Source organism: Arvicola amphibius, chromosome 2, assembly GCF_903992535.2.
Source record: "Arvicola amphibius chromosome 2, mArvAmp1.2, whole genome shotgun sequence".
Classification (NCBI taxonomy): domain Eukaryota; kingdom Metazoa; phylum Chordata; class Mammalia; order Rodentia; family Cricetidae; genus Arvicola; species Arvicola amphibius.
Window position 1 is genome coordinate 154,689,309 of NC_052048.2, and position 22,621 is coordinate 154,711,929.

At 40.3% G+C, this 22,621-nt stretch overlaps 1 protein-coding gene across 1 annotated transcript in view; it reads left to right on the forward strand.

The window, feature by feature from the left end:
* Window positions 1-22,621, forward strand: part of Dync1i1 (dynein cytoplasmic 1 intermediate chain 1) — a 320,890-nt gene that overhangs the window by 193,399 nt on the left and 104,870 nt on the right. Inside the window, exon 8 of the mRNA XM_038318765.1 lies at window positions 429-528. Within this exon, the coding sequence (XP_038174693.1) occupies window positions 429-528 (100 nt within the window). The remainder of the gene's footprint in view (window positions 1-428; window positions 529-22,621) is intronic.

Genomic DNA, 22,621 nt, shown 5'->3' on the forward strand with positions numbered 1-22,621 from the left:
AACCTTCTGGGAGCTGGTGTTTCCTTCAACCATAGGGTCAGGGAATTGAACTTGGGACATCAGGTCTGTAGACAAATATTTTGATCTGCTGAGCCCCCTTGCTGGCCAAGGGAATTTTTGATAACTCTGTTTCACACTAGAGTCTACTAAAGGGAAGAAAAATGACTCAAGTCTCACTAAGATAAAAGTCTGAAACAATTTGGATATTTTACACCAATCTCAGAGAAAATGCCGAAAGCTTTCTGAGCCAGCAGAAGAGCTTTTCATAAGGAAGAATATCTTGAATTCATTTACTCGGGATCAGGTGCTGCTGCCTAGATTGACCTTCTGCCTTCTGAGAGTATTATATGCTTTTGCTTCACTAGGACCTGACAGAGCCAAAACTGTTCTGAAAGCTCACTTTACCTCTACTATTTAAACTCCCTTAGGGATGTGCAGGCTGGAGCCAATCTTTCCTTCTATCGTCAGTTCTATGATGAACATTGGTCCAAGCATCGAGTGGTCACTTGTATGGACTGGTCTCTCCAGGTAAGAATTAGTGCTGATGGGACAAACTTGACTTGTGTTCTTATGACATTTGTATTAAAAATAATATAGTTATTCCTCTATTTTAGAGGTATTTAGTAATCTATGACTCTCTTCTTTATACACATTCATTTTTGTTCACATTTCTCTGAAGTTTGGGGGTTAATTCTCCATTCAGATAGCTGTACTTATTAATTAACATGTTCTCTGTAACAAACAGCCAGACCATTCTATGCAGGAAACTTTTCTAATTGTAGTCACCATTAATTTCCTACTTTTCAAGTCCTGTGGGTACTTTTAACTGACCTCTGGTTCCGCCAGTTTGGTTTTCTTCCCTGTACTTTCAGAAACAACTTCCTCCCACCGAATTCTTGCTATTCTTTTCAGATTCTCTGACCCTTGTAGACTGACTCCCATTCTTCTGCTTGATGCACTCACGGACCCAGAGTTCTCCATGGGTATAGATTTGACTACAGTGTTGGGAGCTCTATCTCCTACTCAATCTCCCTCCTAATTCTACTTTTTACATCAAACAGATTCATACAGGTGTCCCAGAGAATTTCAAACTAGTCATGAACTCATCATTCCATATAGCCCAATCCTCTTTTGCCTACTCTGTTAGCTGAATGTAGAAGACATTGTAGTACACCCCAGGACCTAATGTCAAACTTTCATCAGCAGCACAACTAACTTTTCCCTCATCTTCCTGACCCAGTCCTTCAGCAAGAAAGTCCACTTTTCTATGTATATATTTATCAATCTTACATCTGCTATATCTGCTTTATTAAAAACCCTATAACTAGGTTGGGCATAGTGGTGCACACTTTAATCCCTGCACAGACCTGATTTTTAACAAATATAAAAAAAACCTCAAAACTGTACACCCTATTTTTTGCATGTCTACTCAGTTTTTCCTTGGGACATATAATGAAACAATCCTCCTTGAATGCAAATGTAACCATTTCATTCTCTGAAATAAAGCTCCTCCTTGCATATTCAAAAAAAGTCCAAACCCAAAACTTGATATTTGGAATGAAAATAGGCAAACAAATGTCAACTTGATGAGTGGACAACCCAACCATTTGACAGCATACAAATCACTATGCCCAGCACTGAGCAGCTAAGTCGTGTGCAAAAGCACACAACAAATCACTATGCCCAGCACCGAGCAGCTCAGTCATGAGCAAAAGCACACAACTTAGTTGTGGTGAAGTCAGACTTTGAATGTAGGTGGTCTGAATTTTGAGCCATGTCGTGAATTAGTTTTTAATCTCTGTAATTTACATGCCAAGCATTATATCAACTGCCTTGAAGACTTTATCTTATTTTATCCTCAAGAGAATTTTATAAGGCAGTCACTATAGCTGAAGATACTGAGACTCAATAGATGCTAAGTAACTTGCTAACAATCATTCAGTCAGGATACAGCAGAGCTGGGCACAAGTCTTGCAATATTCTACTGTATAGGTTTGAACTGCTGCTTCACTCAAAGAGCTGCTTCTGAAGCTGAAACCAAAAGAGCTTGGAGGTGCTGAGGGATCCAGATAAACAGCAAGTACTGTATGAATTCAGTGTAAGTAGGGGTCACTTTCCAGTCAGACAGCAAAGAAGGAGAGGAAGGTGACGTAGGGAGATAAGCAGCAGATGTCTAAGAAGGGTCCCATTTAATCCTGTTGTGAATTGGAGGAGAGTACAATCCCCATAGCTGTACTGTCAGCAACCACCAAGTGAGCTGGGCTTCTCTGCTCCTGAATCCTCTTTGACATCAAACAACAGAGCACAGAGAGCTCTGTTGTCCAAAGACTAAGACAGCCAAGCTCCCACAGTCTCTCTGCAGTGTGTGGGTGGTCTGTGAGCATGCCCGGGTGTGCAGAGAAATCAGACCCAAGCCCTAGGAAGCACTTTATTTGGTGTGCTCACTTCACTTGATTCATGGTCTGGAATCAGGTAGGAACTTTATCTGACACATTTCTCAAGCAAGGCAACTGTTAGTGGTTCCCAAGTCAGCTGCAGTGGGGCTGGCCCTGCCTCACCTCAGTGTGCGGTTGCATGGGTTTGTTTCCACACAAGGTCCTTCCTATGTGACATTTGTGTCAAAGGAAGTGAAACTGGGAAGCATAGAAATTCTGTCAGGGAAGGACTACATTTCCTTTGCCTCTCTCTGTGTGTCTGTCTGTGTGTCTGTCTGTCTCTGTCTCTGTCTCTGTCTCTCTCTCTCTCTCTCTCTCTCTCTCTCTCTCTCTCTCTCTCTCTGTGTGTGTATGTGTGTGTGTGTGTGTGTGTGTGTGTGTGTGTGTGAAACCTGCCTATCTACACTGGGAAGGGATTTGTAAAATGTTTTTATAGAGAGTTTTAAAAAGCTAGAATCACTAATTCTTGCGTCTTAATAGTTTTATTGGTTCAAAGAACCAGATTTGCATGCTTCTGAGATGAAGGGGATTTCTGAATTGCTGTAGACACATTTGGTGATATTAAGACAAAAGATAAGTGTGTAACACAAGCTCGGTGTGTAATGTTGTCAGATAATGCTTGGAGAGTTTCTTGTGTGAACAAAATGGAGCTGGTTGGAGAGAAGGAGAGAAATGTGAGAGACCTGCATAATTCTACTCTCACTCCTGCCATCAACTTGGCAGTGTTCAAACAGGAACGCTGTCCACAGCCCATGTGTCAGAGTGACTCGGTGTGTATAAAGCCAGACTTTTACCTTGCTCACACATATGGACACCTTGCCTATATAAAAGACGCCTACAGTCCTGCTGTCACTAAGATGCTAACCTGAATAATCTTTAAAAACTTGTCTGGTTATGAATTCTGTCAAATTTATAGAATCGAAAGAGAGTTCCTTCTGGTAGTAATTCAAAGCCATTGGAGTTTATAAACACTTCATGCCTTCTTCTCCTTCTTGCCTATCTTAGAAAACAGAGTCGTTGGCGGTCTCTTTATATCTAGTCTCTGCATATTAGAGTTAGCATATTTATCCTTTTGTAAAGGTTATTTATCTATTTCATTAGTTTTATTTTTAATTGAAATATAATCATTATCTCCTCCTCTTTCTTCCCTCCTATCACTTCCCTGTATCCCCAATCTCTTCCCTCCCATATTTATGTTCCCTTTTTTCTTACATGTGAATGCATAGAAATCTAAGTAGAGCTTGCTGAACCTATGTAGTGTTCACTTAGAACCGGGATGCTCACTTAGAACTGGATAGCCAATTAGGGACCTCATACCTAGGGATGAAAATTCTCTCTCTCTCTCTCTCTCTCTCTCTCTCTCTCTCTCTCTCTCTCTCTCTCTCTCTCTCTCTCTCTGCAGTTCTAAGTTGCTCTGTAGCTCTTTGTCTGGGGGTGAGCACCATGGCATTTCCTTCTTCCATAGTAGCATTTCTGTGGGTGCTGTCATTGTTCAGCTCCTGTTTAGGGAGGCATAATATTGAGATATCGTTACTATAGCTTCCCTTTCACTTCGAGAAAACAGTCTCATTTTCTGATCATCCTTTACAATCTCTCTGCCCATCTTCCTTTATTCCCAAGCCTTAGATGCAGGAGTTGTGTTCTAGATATAGCAACTGGGTCTAGGTAGCCCATGATCAGCTGTATTTGGACCAGTCATAGTACTTTGTAGTGGTTCTGTCTGCTACAAAGAGAAGCTTCTTTGATGAAATGTGAGAGCTACACTTGTTTGTGGGTATAAATATAAATATTTAGAACACATAAGTTGGATTAGTCAGCTGGTGTTAGAAGGTTCTTTAAGATCCATGACTTCACAAACACTGAGAAATTGGGTAGGTTTCCACAGCAGGCACAATTTCCCTCACGTTAAGTGTGCCATCCGACTGGACAGTGGTTGGTTACAGCTAAGATGTGAGTGTCACTACTGCATCTTAAGAGCCATCTTCCTTTACTAGTCATTGTCATTTGTAAGCATGGAAACTTGGTCAGACTACTGACCGCTTCCCTTCCTCAGCAGCTTGCATAGCATCTTCTGGTGTTACAAAAGCTAGTCCTCAGGAAAGAGGTGTTTGTGTTGGACCCAGTTCAAACCCTTCATACTGAGTCTGAAGCGCATACTGTCTGGTCCTCGGGAAAGGGGAGTTAGTGTCAGATCCAGTTCAAATCCTTCATACTGTGTCTGAAACGCATGTTGTCTTTAGCAACAGAGGTTACCTTCGGCTTCATGGAGACAGCCAAAGGCAATGGAAGTAGACTATATTGTTTAGGGAGTTTCTTGCACTCTCCTGATCAGCAACTTGAAAGGTTTTTCATGCCTGGTGATGGAGGTGTTTCATCTGTGGCACCTGGAGGTAGGTAGCATTGTCTACCTAAGTGGCATAACTTCACTTTTTTAGAAAAAAAGCAATTTTAGGTAAATAAAATATATGGTTCCTTATGGCTTTTCAACATTCATAGTGTTATTGTTTTTCCCTCCCCATCACCCCCCTTCTGTATTGACCTCCCTACTCCCTCCCCAAATAACCTCTGGCCCATTTCTCTCTAGTATCCTGTTAGTCCTTTCTCTACCACTTCTTCCAATAGTTCCCTCTTGTTTGGTCTTTTGAGACAGGGTTTCTCTGTGTAACCACACTAGCTGTACTGCAACTCGCTTTGTAGACCAGGCTGGACTGGAACTCACAGAGACCTTTGCCTCCCTGCCACCGCATGCTGGGATTAAAGCCATATGCCCTTATGCCCAGCTAGCAGCCTCTTCTTCTGGAGTTACTCCAGGTGGTGTACCCATCCCTGAGGATTTGGAGCTAGGAGCTGCAGAAGAGGGAGCACATACAGTGTTTATTTTTCTAGATCTGGGTCACTTCACTCAGTATAAACTTTCCTAAGTCCATCCATTTTCCTGAGAATGTCATGATTACATTTTTCTTTGCAGCTGACTTATATTACGTTATGTATATACAACATTCTCCTTATTCATTCATCTACTGCAGGGCATTTAGATTGCTACTTTTCCCTAGTTATTGTGAATATGACAGCAATGAAGGTAGATGAGCAAGTGCTTGTGGAATAGAATGTCCATTCATTCAGGCATATGCCAAGCAATGGTATAGTTTGATCATATGGTAAATTTATTTTTAATTTTTTGAGACACCTCTCCACTGGTTTCCATAGTGATTGTACTGGTTCAAAATCCCATCACCAGTGTAAAAGGATTCCTCTTTTCTCACAACCTCACTAACATTTGTTGTGGGCCATTTTGTTGACCTTCTACATCTGAGGTAAGATGAAATCTCAGGGTCATTTTTACCTGCATTTCCCTGATTAATAATGATGATGAGCAATTTTAACATATTTTCTAGCCATACTCTTTGGAAAAAAATTCTTTTCAGATCCCTAGTTTGTGATTTAATTGGTTCATTTGTTATCTGAGTTCTTTATATAGTCTGATGTCACTCTTAATGTCATATGGACAGCTGGCAAAGATTCTCTCCTACTATGTGGGCTTTCTCTTTAGATGACTGTTACCTTGAGGATACAAAAGCATTTTAGTTTTATAAAGTCCCAATTTGCAATTGTTGGCCTTCATTTTGGGGGAAGGGAGGTATAGTAAGGAAGTTCTTTCCTGAACTCTATCTTGTAGGGACTTTCTATTTTCTTCCGACAGCTTCATTGTCTCATGGTTCACATCATCGATCCATTTTGGAGTGTTTCTGTAAAGTAACAAATACAGGCTTAATGTGGACATCCAGTTTTCCCAGCACCAGGTCTTGAAAACGCTACCTTTTCTCCAGTGTATGCTCTTCAAGTATAAGAACAAACACAAGTACATGTTTGACAAATGTGAACACATGTTTGTTTTGTTGGTATACACATCTTCTGTTCCACTGCCATATTGATTTTATTGCTATGGCTCTATGTTTATTTTGAGATCTGGAATGGTGATTCCTGCCAGCATTGTTCTTTTTGCACAGGGCTGTTTTGGCCATCCTTAGTCTTTTGTGGTTCCATATGAGTTTTCAGATAGTTTTTATATTTCCGGGAGGGACTGAAATATGAGTGTTTTGACTGATTTTGAATAGAACCTGTAAATTGCTTTTTAAGAAAATGGTCATTTCATAATATTAACTCCACCAATCCATGAGCATGGGGTTTGTCTCCCTTTTTCTAGTGTCTTTCTCAATCTTTTACAGAGATCTAAAGTTTTTGTCTTAGAGATCTGTCTTAGTTAGGGTTTACTACTGCTGTGAAGCAACACGATGACCACAGCAGCTCGTATGAAGAAAACATTTAACTGAGGGTGGCTCACTTACAGTTTCAGAGGTTCTGTCCATTATGATCATGGAGCAAAGCATGGCGGTATGCAGGCAGATATGGTGCTGGAGTTGAGAGTGCTGTATCTTGCAGGCAACAGGAAATCAACTCCCCTGTCATGCTGAGGGAAGCCTGAGGAAAAGAGACCTCAAAGCCTGCTCACACAGTGACACACTTCCTTCAACAAGACCACACCTCCTAGTAGTGCCATGCACTTTCGTGGCCATTTTCTTGTAAAACACCTCATTCCACTTATCATAAAATAAATGCAGTCAATCCAGCTTCAAAAGTACCCAAGTCTAAAATAGTTTCAAACTTATTCAAAGCTCAAAGTTTCTTCTGCAACCCATGGCAATCTCTTAACTGTAATCACCTATAAAAATCAAAATCAAAAAGCATATCACATATTTCCAACATGTAATGTCCTAGGATATGCATTACCATTCCAAAGTGCACGGAAGGGAGCATAGCAAAGAAACACAGGATCAAAGCAAGACCCAAAGCCAGCTGGGCAAACTCCAAACACTGCATCTCCATGTCTAATGTCAAAACACTCTCCACATCTCCAACTTAGTTAAGCTTTGTTGACTGCAACACACTTTTCTTGGACTGTTTGTCTTTCTGTTAGCAGCTTTCCTGGGCAGGTGTCCCACAACTCTGTTATCTCTAACATCTTGGCTTCTCCAAGGCAAGGCAGGCTTCACCTTTGTAGCTTCATGCAATGGCCTCTCTACTAGGTCTATATTCAGGGACACCTCCAACAAATGCCTAGCCTCAGCCAACCTCTGACAAATGCCTGGCCTCAGTGGCTGTTCTTAGGCATGAAGGCAACTTCAATAACCCATTTTTCTATCTTTAAATCTAAATCCAGAACCACATGGCCAATTTCTGCTGCTTGCTGGGGCTGGTGAAGCTCAGGGTCAGAAATTGGGGTTCAACCTGAAGATCTGTAAAGCAAAACATCCACCTACTAGCTTTTACCTGAACCTCAGTCCAAAATGGTGATCCTGTCTCCTGGAATTTCAGAAAGAGACTGTGTCTAAAAGCTGTGATGTCCCATTTTATATTCCTCTCTAGGGCTAGGATCAAAAGTGGGCACTGCTGGGATTAAAGGCATGCACCACCCAATTTCTATGGCAACTAGGGTGGCTACTGGGATCAAAGGTGTGTGTTACCATAATCTGGTCTGTAAGGCTGACCAGTAAGACTGTCTTACTCTCAGATCTTGAGCCAGTCTTTATTAAAATACATTTGAAATGCCACTACAGGCTAGAACATGGCTTCCTTGTTTAATTAAATCTTCCCCAGCTTTCTTTTATTTCTTTACTGCCTAACATGGCTGTCCTTGAACTTGCTCTTTAGACCAGGCTGGCCTCAAACTCAGAGATCCACCCGCCTCTGTCTTTTCTGTGTTAAAATTAAAGGCATGTACCACCATACCCAGCTCTAAGCTTTTATTTAATTCCTTTCCACAAGTTGGAAACTTAGCTGAGTGGGATCTTCTCCCGAGGTCACCACTCCCTTTATTCCATTTCTTAATCTGTTTATCTCCTTGGACAAAGAACTTAGCTCCATTCCACTTTCTGGTGTTCTTTTCCTTCTCAAATATTTTGCCTTGCTCAGTTTGCTCCTTGTAATAATATATCTTCATTAAAGTTATCACACATATCCACATGACAAAGTCTATATTAGGCTGTTTCTTCTCCCAATGTAATTAATCCAAAACTCTTCACTTTAGCTTCAGACAAAAGCAAAAAGCAGTGACTCCCTTCACCAAAATATCACTAGACAATATGCTAAAATTCTTTTCTGAACAGCTCTCAGCATTTCAAATCATAATCAGCTCCACTGTCTTCCATGCTCTACTAGTAATGCCTATTAAGCAGTGCTTAAATCATTCCAGTGCTTTCCTCACCCAACGCACTAAAGTCTAAATTCCTCCAAACGAACACATGGTCAGGCCGATCACAACTAAGCCCCACTCCTGGTACCAATTTCTGTCTTAGTTAGGGTTTACTATTCCTGTGAAGAAACCATTACCACGGCAACTCTTATCAAGAAAACATTTAATTGAGGATAGTTTGTTTACAGTTTCAGAGGACCAGTCTGTTATGATCATGAAGGGGAACATGGGAACACGCAGGTAGATATGCTGAAGCTAAAAGTGCCTTATCTTGGAGGCAACAAGAAGTCAACTCCCCTGTCATGCTGAGGGAAGAATAAGAAAAAGAGACCTCAAAGCCTGCCCCCACACTGAAACACTCCAACAAGGCCACACTTCCTAATAATGCCATTCCCTTTGGGGGTCATTTTTTTTTCAAACCACCACAAGATCTTTTATATCCTTGGTTAGCTTTATTACTTAATATTTTTTAAACTAGTATGGATAGGAGTGTGTGTAAAATCTCCTTCGTAACATATTTATTACGGTCATATAAAAAGGCTATTGATTTTCAGTAAACTAACTTCTTATTCTGACACTTTGTTCAATTTGTTGATAGTATCTAGAAGTTTTCTGTTGGAATTTTTGGTATCTCTTGTGTATAATATTATATCATCTGCAAATAGGGATAATTTGACTTATTTTCCTATTTGGATCACTTTAATTTCACTCTCTTGTACTTTTCGTATAGTTACATGTTTTGCAAATTTCCCAACTTCTACTGGCTTGAACTTTCTTGTCCATGAAGTATTGATAAATGATGATACCTAACTTTCACGCTTTCTGTGGGTATTAAATAAACCATTATCTCTAGTTGAGTGCTTTAAGTGTCTGGTACATAGGAAGCACTCAGTAAGCATGACATGGTATGAGTAGTGATCATAGTGGCATTAATATTCAACAAAAATGACCCCTACTCTCCGCTCCCCAGAGTAAATTTCAAAAATGTTTGGACTCAGGAGCTTCTGTGAAAATGCCCTGAGTATTTCTCACCATCTCTTCTTCTTTTACATCTCTTCACAAAACCTATAAATTAATGAAATTAATGTTCTTTGAACATTTTCTTCTTTAATAATAATAATTTTTAATAAAATTTTACTTCTGGCTAGATTAAGTAAAAAGGGGGAGCTTTTGGCAAACTAATACAGTAAACAGGGAATCCATGGAAGAGATAAAGACCTATAACTCAGAGAAGGAAACAACCATGGGAGCAGTTTGAGGAACCTCACCAATAAAACATTGTCCCATTCAAAATGTACATCTAAGTTAGAGAACATCGTTAGGTTGTTTTGGCCAAGTATCAGCTCTGCTATTAGTCATCTCTGGGACACTGGGTATCTATGTATTGTGGAACAATTGTCGACAGAGGATCCTGTGGGCCAGCCAGACTCAGGAAAAATTTCCTCACCTACCTTCCTCCTTCTGCCCACAAGTCACCACTGTTGCTTCTCAGATGTCTCCCTGAAACGCCCGCCCCTAACAAGTGTAGCTTTTCGCCATTCCACCCTCAGCACAGGTCCATGCTTCTACAGAACCTTGATGGCACTGCCCTCCTCGCACATACTGTTCCGCTTTAGTGTCTGAGCGGATGTTCTTCCTCCATTGCATCTTGTTTTGCACTAGCCATAGGTGGGCTCCCATAGGCAGAATATGTTGCCATGAATATTCTTGTTCCATGCTGCATCTGGTGCCACCTTTACTTTATGTATAGACAGCACTGGACACAACGCCCCTGTGGGCAGAAGGGGATGCTGCCCTTTGAGCTCAACTGGCCTCCATAGGGTTCCTCACTTTGTCATGCATGAGCAGTATGACTTGGAACATGTCACTTCCCAAGGGCTCATCTTCCTTGTCTGCAGAAAAGAGTAAACCATTACCTTCTATATACAATCATGAGTAACAAGTAAATGAAGACATTGCCCAGTTCAATGATTGGAACATAAGGCCCACTTAGAACATGCCGGCTCTTTTCTCTATAGGAAATGTTAGTTTCTGTTTCTATTGAAGACCTAGACTTGAGAGTAAAGCTAGTAATTTCTGAGTAAAATTTCTCTAAGTTAAATATAAGTTAATCTAGTCCTTATGAGTAATTAAATAACCAGAAATTTCACAATTGTTAAAAGATAATTTTAAACATTTAAATTTCCATAATTGCTTGGAAACTTGGTAATGAGTAAATATGACTAGCCATGCTCAAACAAATAGCTTTTTAAAAAGACATAAAAGAGGAAACTTTTATAATAGTCTGCATGAGATAAGATATAAGTCAGTCCCTCTGCACCTTGTAATCCCTGTTATAGGAAACTTTGCCAAATGTGTTTTCCTGGTGTTTTCACTAGCTCATGGCCTGTTTGCTACAGAAACTTAAAAGCCAAACAAGTTAAAATATTTTTAGATGGAAAAAAAAGAAGAAAATCTGCAAGTGGGTGTGAATGATGAGACCCAGATGTGAAGCTGTGGGATGCTATTCCAGACACATCTGGCTGCTCTCTGGCCCCTGCGGTGGTGGTGTCAGTGTCTGTAGACTTGCTTTTTCACATGTGACATAGTTAAACTTCAGATGGGCAGTCTGGAGACTTCTGTATTTATCCGGATGTTAGTGTCATTGAATGGACTCTGAATCAAAGGCCTTGCTTCATAGGCTTTGATTCATCTGCTAAGGCACATTTTCTAATAAAGAATGATGACTTCCGCTGGTGGCCACATCCATGTGTGTTGTAGGTCTATACCTCCTCTGAAGCAACCAGTGAGCTGTAACTCTCTGTAGCTGAAAGAAAAATAAAATAAAATATAAATAAAATAAATAAAAAATAAAGCCACATGGAAGACTTAGATTTAGTTATGGTTCATATGAAGGAAAAGTCAATATTCACATTTATATGAGTATTGTTCAATTTGAATATATATATATATATATATATATATAGCATGGCGAACAGGAAGAGAAAACTAGATAATGTCTGAGAAGAGTTTCTTATGAGCTATAATAATTCTGTTGTGTAACAGAGACACTAACGAGAAGCCCAGGTGAGAGTGGCATTTGTGCGACATGTGTTCTGAGACATCACTCACGAGTCTCATTCCCCTTATTTGATAACACTCAAAGCAGAATTCATGTAGGGCAAGAAGATATTTTCAACATGCATTTAGAGCTCAACCATCCTTATGCTGTGACCCTTTAATACAGTTCTTCATGCTGTGATGACCCCAACCATAAAATCATTTTCATTGCTACTTCATAGCTATAATTTTGATACTGTTATGAATCATAATATACATATTTTTGGAGACCGAAGTTTTTGCAGCAGGGTCGTGACCCATAGGTTGAGAACCATTGCTTTAGAGATTTCCTCATTGTTGTCTGATTGTGCCTCTTATATCAATGAATTTAATTACTGTGGTGTTTCATAACAAAGAAAATAATATTTATGCAATTCCAGAGTTACTGAAATAAAGGAGTTTCAAAAATAAAAATTATAATTATTCAATACATTTTTTCAGGGGTTTAAACTTTATTCTTTTTTTTCCAATAACTGATACCTTTAAAGAAGAAATAACCAGTTAACTCTTCTTTTTTAAAGCATACCACAAAGTCTGGACCCAAAATGGTTTATTATAATTTTTAAAATCTTACCTAACATTAAAAACACACTTGAGACTGTGAATTTAGTCTAGTATGGCGGGAAAGTAAATGTTTCTCCAGTGCAGAATATTTGCTTTTATTTTATTTTTTTCCTCATTTTTTTATTAAAGATTTCCATCTCCTTCCTTCCTCCTCCCCCTTCCCTCCCCTCCCTTCCACCCATACCCCCTTTCCACCCCTCTCCAAGACAAAGAGCCATCAGGGTTCCCTTCACTATGTTAAGTCCAAGGTCCTCCCAGCTCCCCCTCAGTCCAGGAAGGTGAGCAACCAAACTGACAAGGCTCACAGTGAGCCTGTCCAAGCTGTAGAGTTCATGTTCATTGCCGTTGTCCTTGGTTTCTCAGTCCTCCTCCACCGTCAGCCACATTCAGAGAGTCCGGTTAGGTCCCCTGTTCCATCAGTCCCATTCCAACTGGACTTGGTGGTCTCCCATTAGATCTGTCCCACCGTCTCAATGGGTAAACGCACTCCTCACAGTCCTGACTTCCTTGCTCATGATCTCCCTCCTTTTGCTCCTCATCGGCACCTTGGGAGCTCAGTCCGGTGCTCCTACGTGGGGCTCTGTCATTTTCTCCATCCAATGCCAGGTGAAGGTTCTATGGTGATATGCAAGATATTCATGAGTATGGCAATAGGATCTGTACATTTCTGGCACCATCTCCACAGCTGCCCAAGAACCTAGCTGGGGGCATCTTCCTGGACACCTGGGAACCCCTCTAGAGTCAAGTCTCTGCCAACCCTAGAATGGCTCCCTTAAGTAAGATATATAATTCCTTGTTCCCATATCCACCCTTCCTATATCCCAAACATCCTATTCCCCCAAGCTCTTCACATCCTCCACTTCACACTTTTCTCTCCCCATCCCCTCCTCCCCCCATCCCACCTCACCCCCAACTTCCCATTTTTTGTTCGGCAATCTTGTCTACTTCCAGTATCCAGGAGGATAACTATATGTTTTTCTTTGGGTTCACCTTCTTATATAGCTTCTCTAGGATTTTTTTTTTTTTTTACGAATTATAGGCTCGATGTCCTTTATTTATGGCCAGAACCCAATTATGAGTGAGTACATCCCATGTTATCTTTTTGGGCCTGGGTTACCTCACTCAGGATGGTGTTTTCTATTTCCATCCATTTGCATGCAAAATTCAAGATGTCATTGTTTTTTACCGCCGAGTAGTACTCTAATATGTATATATTCCACACTTTCTTCATCCATTCTTCCACTGAAGGGCATCTAGGTTGTTTCCAGGTTCTGGCTATTACAAATAATGCTGCTATGAACATAGTTGAACAGATGCTTTTGTGATATGATTGGGCATTTCTTGGGTAAATTCCCAAGAGTGGGATTGCTGGGTCCTGGGGTAGGTTGATACCAAATTTCCTGAGAAACCTCCACACTGCTTTCCAAAGCGGTTGCACAAGTTTGCATTCCCACCAGCAATGGATAACTGTACCCCTTACTCCACATCCTCTCCAGCAAAGGCTATCATTGGTGTTTTTGATTTTAGCCATTCTGACAGGTGTAAGATGGTATCTCAACGTTGTTTTGATTTGCATTTCCCTGATTGCTAAGGAGGTTGAGCATGCCCTTAAGTGTCTTTTGGCCATTCGAACTTCTTCTGTTGAGAATTCTCTGTTCAGTTCAGCGCCCCATTTTTTAATTGAGTTCATTAGCATTTTAAAGTCTAGTCTCTTGAGTTCCTTATATATTTTGGAGATCAGACCTTTGTCTGTTGCGGGGTTGGTGAAGATCTTTTCCCAGTCAGTAGGCTGCCTTTTTGTCTTAGTGACAGTGTCCTTTGCTTTACAGAAGCTGCTCAGCTTCAGGAGGTCCCATTTAATCAATGTTGCCCTTAATGTCTGTGCTGCTGGGGCTATACGTAGGAAGCGGTATCCTGTGCCCAAATGTTGTAGAGTACTTCCCACTTTCTCCTCTAACAGGTTCAGTGTGTTCAGATTGATATTGAGGTCTTTAATCCATTTGGACTTGAGTTTTGTGCATGGTGATAGACACGGATCTACTTTCATTCTTCTACAGGTTGACATCCAGTTATGCCAGCACCATTTGTTGAAGATGCTTTCTTTCTTCCATTGTGTGCTTTTAGCTCCTTTATCAAAAATCAGGTGTTCATAGGTTTGTGGGTTAAGATCTGGGTCTTCTATTCGATTCCATTGGTCGACTTCTCTATTTTTATGCCAATACCAAGCTGTTTTCAATACTGTAGCTCTGTAATAGAGTTTGAAGTCAGGGATGGTAATGCCTCCAGAAGTCCCTTTATTGTATAAGATTGTTTTGGCTATCCTGGGTTTCTTGTTCTTCCATATAAAGTTGATTATTGTCCTCTCAAGATCTGTGAAGAATTTTGATGGGATCTTTAAGGGGATTGCATTAAATATATAGATAGCCTTTGGTAGTATTGCCATTTTTACTATGTTGATCCTCCCAATCCAAGAGCAAGGAAGATCCTTCCATTTTCTGGTATCCTCTTCAATTTCTTTCTTCAAAGACTTAAAGTTCTTGTGAAATAGGTCTTTCACTTCCTTGGTTAGAGTTACCCCAAGATATTTTATGGTATTTGTGGCTATTGTGAAAGGTGAAGCTTCTCTGATTTCTTTCTCTGCTTCCTTATCCTTTGTGTATAGGAGGGCGACTGATTTTTTGGAGTTGATCTTGTAACCTGCCACGATACTAAAGGAGATTATCAGCTGTAGGAGTTCTTTGGTGGAGTTTTTCGGGTCGCTTATGTACACTATCATATCATCTGCAAATAACAAAAGTTTAACTTCTTCCTTTCCAATTCGAATCCCCTTGATCCCCTTGTTTTGTCTTATTGCTATTGCTAGAACTTCAAGCACTATATTGAAGAGATAAGGAGAGAGTGGACAGCCTTGTCGCGTTCCTGAATTTAGTGGGATGGCCTTGAGTTTCTCTCCATTTAATTTGATGTTAGCTGTCGGCTTGCTGTAAATAGCCTTCATTATATTTAGGAATGACCCCTGTATCCCTAATCTCTCCAAGACCTTTATCATAAAGGGGTGCTGAATTTTGTCAAATGCTTTTTATGCATCTAATGAGATGATCATATGGTTTTTATCCTTCAGTTTATTTATATGATGGATTACATTGATAGATTTTCGTATGTTGAACCAGCTCTGCATCTCTGGGATGAAGCCTACTTGATCATAGTGGATAATTTTTCTAATGTGTTCTTGGATTCTGTTTGCCAGTATTTTATTGAGAATTTTTGCATCGATGTTCATGAGTGAGATTGGCCTGTAATTCTCTTTCTTGGTTAAGTCTTTGTGTGGTTTAGGTACCAGGGTAATAGTAACTTCATAAAAAGAATTTGGCAATGACTGTTCTGTTTTATATTATGAAATACCTTAAGGAGTGTAGGTATTAGGTCTTCTTGGAAGTTCTGGTAGAATTCTGCGTTGAACCCATCAGGTCCTGGGTTTTTTTTGGTAGGGAGGTTTCTGATAACAGTTTCCAATTCTTCGCAACTAACAGGACTATTTAGAGCATTTACCTGGTCCTGGTTTAACTTTGGTATATGGTACTTATCTAAAAAAGTGTCCATTTCTTTTACATTTTCCAATTTTGTGGCATACAGGCTTTTGTAGTAAGATCTAATGATTCTCTGAATTTCCTCTGTGTCTGTGGTTATGTCCCCCTTTTCATTTCTGATCTCATTAATTTGTGTGTTTTCTCTCTGCTGTTTGATTAGTTTGGCTAGGGGTTTGTCAATCTTGTTGATTTTCTCCAAGAACCAGCTTCTTGTTTCATTGATTCTTTGGATTGTTTTCTGTGTTTCTATTTTGTTGATTTCTGCCCTCAGTTTGATAATTTCCAGTCTTCTACTCCTCCTAGGTGAGTCTGCTTCTTTCTTTTCTAAAGCTTTCAGGTGTGCTGTTAAGTCTCCAATGTGTGCTTTCTCCGTTTTATTTTTTTTTCCCCTCATGGTTTATTTTTTTTATATTTAAAAATTTCCATCTCCTTCCCTCCTCTTCCCCCTCCCTCCCCTCCTCCTCCCCCTTCCCTCCCCTCCTTCTCCCCCTTCCCTCCCCTCTCCTCCACCCATACCTCCCCTCCCTCCCTCTCAAGGCCAAGGAGCCATCAGGGTTCCCCACTGTATGCTAAGACCAAGGTCCTCCCAACTCCCCCCAGGTCCAGGAAGGTGATCGACCAAGCTGAGAAGGCTCCCACAGAGCCTGTCTATGCAGAAGAATCAGAGCCCAAAGCCATTGTCCTTTGCTTCTCAGTCAGCCCCCATTGTTGGCCACATTCAGAGAGACGGGTTTGGTCGCATGATCCATCAGTCCCATTCCAACTGGAGTTGGTGATCTCCCATTAGCTCTGTCCCACCGTCTCCATGAGTGAACACACCCCTCTCGTTCCTGACTTTCTCCCTCATGTTCTCGCTCCTTCTGCTCCTCATCAGGACCTTGGGAGCTCAGTCCAGTGCTCCAATGTGGGGCTCAGTCACCTTCTCCATCTGTCGCCAGCTGGAGGTTCCCTCACGGTCCTGACTTTCTTTCTCATGTTCTCTCTCCTTCTGCTCCTCATCAAGACCTTGGGAGCTCAGTCCGGTGCTCCAATGTGGGGCTCTGTCATTTTCTTCATCTATTGTCAGGTGGAGGTTCTATGGTGATATGCAAGAAATTCATCAGTATGGCTATAGGAACTGGCCTTTTCAGGCTCCCTCTCCTCAGCTGCCCAAGGAACTAACTGGGGGCGTCTCCCTGGAAACCTGGGAACCCCTCTAGGGTCAAGTCTCTTGACAACCCTCAGGTAGCTCCTTAAATTAAGATATATGCTTCCCTGCTCTCATATCCACCCTTCCTATATCCCAAGCACCCCATTCCTCCGAGCTCCCCTCGTTCTCCCCTTCACACATTTCTCTCCCCATCTTTCCTTGGCCCAGTCTTGCCCAACCCTCAAGTTCCCAATTTTGCCTGGCGATTGTGTCTACTTCCAATATCCAGGAGGATAACTATATCTTTTTTGGGGAGGTCGCCTTCTTATTATCTTCTCAAGGATCCCAAATTTATAGGCTCGATGTCCTTTAATTATGGCTAGAAACCTATTATGAGTGAGTACATCCCATATTCATCTTTTTGGGTCTGGGTTACCTCACTCAGAATAGTGTTTTCTATTTCCATCCATTTGCCTGCAAAATTCAAGATGTCATTGTTTTTTACCGCTGAGTAGTATTCTAGCATGTATATATTCCACAGTTTCTTCATCCATTCTTCCACTGAAGGGCATCTAGGTTGTTTCCAGGATCTGGCTATTACAAATAATGCTGCTATGAACATAGATGAGCATATGCTTTTGTTGTATGATTGGGCATCTCTTGGGTAGATTCCCAATAGTGGAATTGCTGGGTCCTGGGGTAGGTTGATCCCGAATTTCCTGAGAAACCGCCACACTGCTTTCCAAAGTGGTTGCACAAGTTTGCATTCCCACCAGCAATGGATGAGTGTACCCCTTACCCCACAACCTCTCCAGCAAAGGTTATTATTGGTGTTTTGGATTTTAGCCAATCTGACAGGTGTAAGATGAAATCTCAAAGTTGTTTTGATTTGCATTTCCCTGATAGCTAGGGATGTTGAGCATGACCTTAAGTGTCTTTTGGCCATTCGAACTTCTTCTGTTGAGAATTCTCTGTTCAGTTCAGCGCCCCATTTTTTAATTGGGTTAATTGGCATTTTAAAGTCTAGTCTCTTGAGTTCCTTATATATTTTAGAGATCAGACCTTTGTCAGTTGCAGGGTTGGTGAAGATCTTTTCCCAGTCAGTAGGCTGCCTTTGTGTCTTAGTGACAATGTCCTTTGCTTGACAGAAGCTGCTCAACTTCAGGAGGTCCCATTTATTCAATGTTGCCCTTAAAGTCTGTGCAGCTGGGGTTATTCGTAGGAAACAGTTCCCTGTGCCCATTTGTTGTAGAGTACTTCCCACTTTCTCCTCTATCAAGCTCTATGTGTTCAAATTAATATTGAGGTCTTTAATCCATTTGGACTTGAGTTTTGTGCATGGTGATAGATATGGATCTACTTTCATTCTTCTACAGGTTGACATCCAGTTATGCCAGCACCATTTGTTGAAGATGCCCTCTTTCTTCCATTGTGTACTTTTGGCTCCTTTATCAAAAATCAGGTGTTCATAGGTTTGTGGTTTAAGATCCAGGTCTTCTATACGATTCCATTGGTCAACTTCTCTGTTTTTATGCCAATACCAAGCTGTTTTCAATACTGTAGCTTTGTAATAGAGTTTGAAGTCAGGGATGGTAATGCCTCCAGAAGAACCTTTATTGTATAAGATTTTTTTGGCTATCCTGGGTTTCTTTTTTTTCCATATAAAGTTGATTATTGTCCTCTCAATCTCTGTGAAGAATTTTAATGGGACCTTGATTGGGATTGCATTGAATCTATAGATTGCTTTTGGTAGAATTGCCATTTTTACTATGTTGATCCTCCCAATCCACGAGCAGGGGAGATCCTTCCATTTTCTGGTATCCTCTTCAATTTCTTTCTTCAAAGACTTAAAGTTCTTGTCAAATAAATCCTTAACTTCCTTGGTTAGAGATACTCCCAGATATCTTATGCTATTTGTGGCTATTGTGAAAGGTGACACTTGTCTGATTTCCCTCTCTGCTTCCTTATCCTTTGTGTATAGGAGGGCGACTGATTTTTTGGAGTTGATCTTGTAACCTGCCACGTCACTGAAGGAGTTTATCAGCTGTAGGAGTTCTTTGGTGGAGTTTTTGGGGTCGCTTATGTGTACTATCATATCATCTGCAAATAATGAAAGTTTAACTTCTTCCTTTCCAAATTGAATCCCCTTGATTCCCTTATGTTGTCCTATTGCTATTGCTAGAACTTCAAGCACTATATTGAAGAGATAAGGAGAGAGTGGACAGCCTTGTCGTGTTCCTGAATTTAGTGGGATAGCCTTGAGTTTCTCTCCGTTTAATTTGATGTTAGCTGTCGGCTTGCTGTAAATAGCTTTTATTATATTTAGGAATGACCCTTGTATCCCTAATCTCTCCAAGACCTTTATCATAAAAGGGTGCTGAATTTTGTCAAATGCTTTTTCAGCATCTAATGAGATGACCATATGGGTTTTTTCCTTCAGTTTATTTATATGATGGATTACATTGATAGATTTTCGTATGTTGAACCAGCCCTGCATCTCTGGGATGAAGCCTACTTGATCGTAATGGATAATTTTTCTAATGTGTTCTTGGATTCTGTTTGCCAGTATTTTATTGAGAATTTTTGCGTCAATGTTCATGAGTGAGATTGGCCTGTAATTCTCTTTCTTGGTTGAGTCTTTGTGTGGTTTAGGTATCAGGGTAACTGTAGCTTCATAGAAGGAATTTGGCAGTGACTCTTGTGTTTCTATATTATGAAATACCTTAAGGAGTATAGGTATTAGGTCTTCTTGGAAGTTCTGGTAGAACTCCGCATTGAAACCATCTGGTCCTGGGCTCTTTTTGGTAGGGAGGTTTCTGATAACAGTTTCTAATTCTTTGCGACTAACAGGACGATTTAGAGCATTTACCTGGTCCTGGTTTAACTTTGGTATATGGTATTTATCTAAAAAACTGTCCATTTCTTTTACATTTTCCAATTTTGTGGCATACAGGCTTTTGTAGTAAGATCTAATGATTTTCTGAATTTCCTCTGTGTCTGTGGTTATGTCCCCCTTTTCATTTCTGATCTTATTAATATGCGTGTTCTCCCTCTGCCGTTTGATTAGTTTGGCTAAGGGTTTGTCAATCTTGTTGATTTTCTCCAAGAACCAGCTTCTTGTTTCATTGATTCTTTGGATTGTTTTCTGTGTTTCTATTTTGTTGATTTCTGCCCTCAGTTTGATTATTTCCAGTCTTCTACTTCTCCTAGGTTAGTCTGCTTCTTTTTTTTCCAGAGCTTTCAGGTGTGCTGTTAAGTCACCAATGAGTGCTTTCTCCGTTTTCTTTAAGTGGGCACTTAGTGCTATGAACTTTCCTCTTAGCACTGCTTTCATTGTGTCCCATAGGTTTGAGTATGTTGTGTCTTTGTTTTCGTTAAATTCAAGAAAGACTTTAATTTCTTTCTTTATGTCTTCCTTGACCCAGGTGTGGTTCAGTAGTTGACTGTTCAGTTTCCATGAGTTTGCAGGCTTTCTTGGGGTAGCATTGTTGTTGAATTCTAATTTTAATCCATGGTGATCCGATAAGATGCAGGTGGTTACTAATATGTTTTTGTAACTGTGGAAGTTTGCTTTGTTACCGAGTATGTGGTCAATTTTCGAAAAGGTTCCATGAGCCGCAGAGAAGAAGGTATATTCTTTCTTGTTTGGGTGGAATGTTCTATAGATGTCTGTTAAGTCCATTTGGTTCATTACCTCTATTAAGTCTCTTAATTCTCTGTTAGGTTTCTGTCGAATTGACCTGTCCATTGGTGAAAGAGGAGTGTTGAAGTCTCCCACTATCAGTGTGTTTGGTTTGATGTCTGTCTTGAGTTCTAGTAATGTTTCTTTTATATAAGTGGGTGCTTTTGTATTAGGGGCATAGATATTCAGGATTGAGACTTCATTCTGATAGATTTTTCCTGTAATGAGTATAAAGTGTCCCTTTCCATCTCTTCTGATTGATTTTAGTTTGAAGTCAACTTTGTTAGAAATTAGTATGGCCACACCCGCTTGTTTCTTAGGTCCATTTGCTTGATAAACCTTTTCCCAACCCTTTACTCTGAGTAGATGTCTGTCTTTGTGGTTGAGGTGTGTTTCTTGTAAACAGCAGAATGTTGGATCCTGTTTTCGTATCCAATCTCTTAGCCTGTGCCTTTTTATAGGATTGAGTCCATTGATATTAAGTGATATTAATGACCAGTGGATGTTAACTCTGGTTGTCATTTTTTTTTTTTTGGTTTTTCGAGACAGGGTTTCTCTGCAGCTTTTTTAGAGCCTGTCCTGGAACTAGCTCTTGTAGACCAGGCTGGCCTCGAACTCACAGAGATCCACCTGCCTCTGCCTCCCGAGTGCTGGGATTAAAGGCGTGCGCCACCACCGCCCGGCAGGTTGTCATTTTTTATTTGGTAGTAGAGATTGTGTGTTTCCTTTCTTTGCGATGTGCTGGTGAAGGGTCGCTAGATGTCTGAGTTATTTTGGGCAATGCTGGACTCCTTTGTTTGTGAATTTCCTTCTATTACTTTCTGTAAGGCTGGATTTGTGGCTATGTATTGTTTAAATTTGTTTTTATCCTGGAATATTTTGTTTTCTCCATTTATAGTGAATGAAAGCTTGGCTGGGTATAGTAATCTGGGCTTGCATCCATGGTCTCTTAGTTTCTGCAAAACATCTATCCAGGACCTTCTGGCTTTCATGGTTTCCATAGAGAAGTCAGGTGTTCGTCTGATAGGTTTACCTTTATATGTTACTTGACCTTTTTCCTTTGAAGCTCTTAATATTCTTTCTTTATTCTGTATGTTTTGTGTTTTGATTATAATATGGCGAGGGGAATTTTTTTTGTTTATCCAGTCTATTTGGTGTTCTGTAAGCTTCTTGAACCTTAATAGAAATATCTTTTTTTAGGTTTGGGAAGTTTTCTTCTATAATTTTATTAAATATATTTTCTGGACCATTGAGCTGTATTTCTTCTCCTTCTTCTACGCCTATTATTCTTAGGTTTGGTCTTTTTATTGTGTCCCAGATTTCCTGAATGTTTTGTGATGAGAATTTGTTGGATTTGCTGTTTTCTTTGATCAGTGCATTTATTTTCTCTATGGTATCTTCAGAATCTGAGATTCTTTCTTCTATCTCTTGTATTCTGTTGGTTATGCTTGTTTCTGTAGTCTCTGTTCGTTTACATAGATTTTCCATATCCAGCTGGCCCTCGGGTTGTGTTTTCTTCCTTGCCTCCATTTCAGTTTTCAAGTCTTGCACTGTTTCCATTATCTGTTTGATTGTTTTTTCTTGGTTTCCTAGGATATCATTTACGGATTTACTCAATTCTTCAAACCTTTTGTTATTCTTCTTGTCCATTTCCTTAAGGGAGTTTTTCACCTCCTGTTTAAGGGACTCTATTACTTTCATAAAGTCAATTTTTTTCTACTTCTTCTTGATTAGTGTGTTCAAGTCCTCCTGTTATAAGTTCGCTGGGTTCTGGTGCTTTCATGTTGTTTTTCAAATTGTTGGAGGAATTCTTGCATTGGCGCCTGCCCATTTCTTCCTCTGAATAATCCCCTTTGGGTCTTCTTTTAGAAGTTC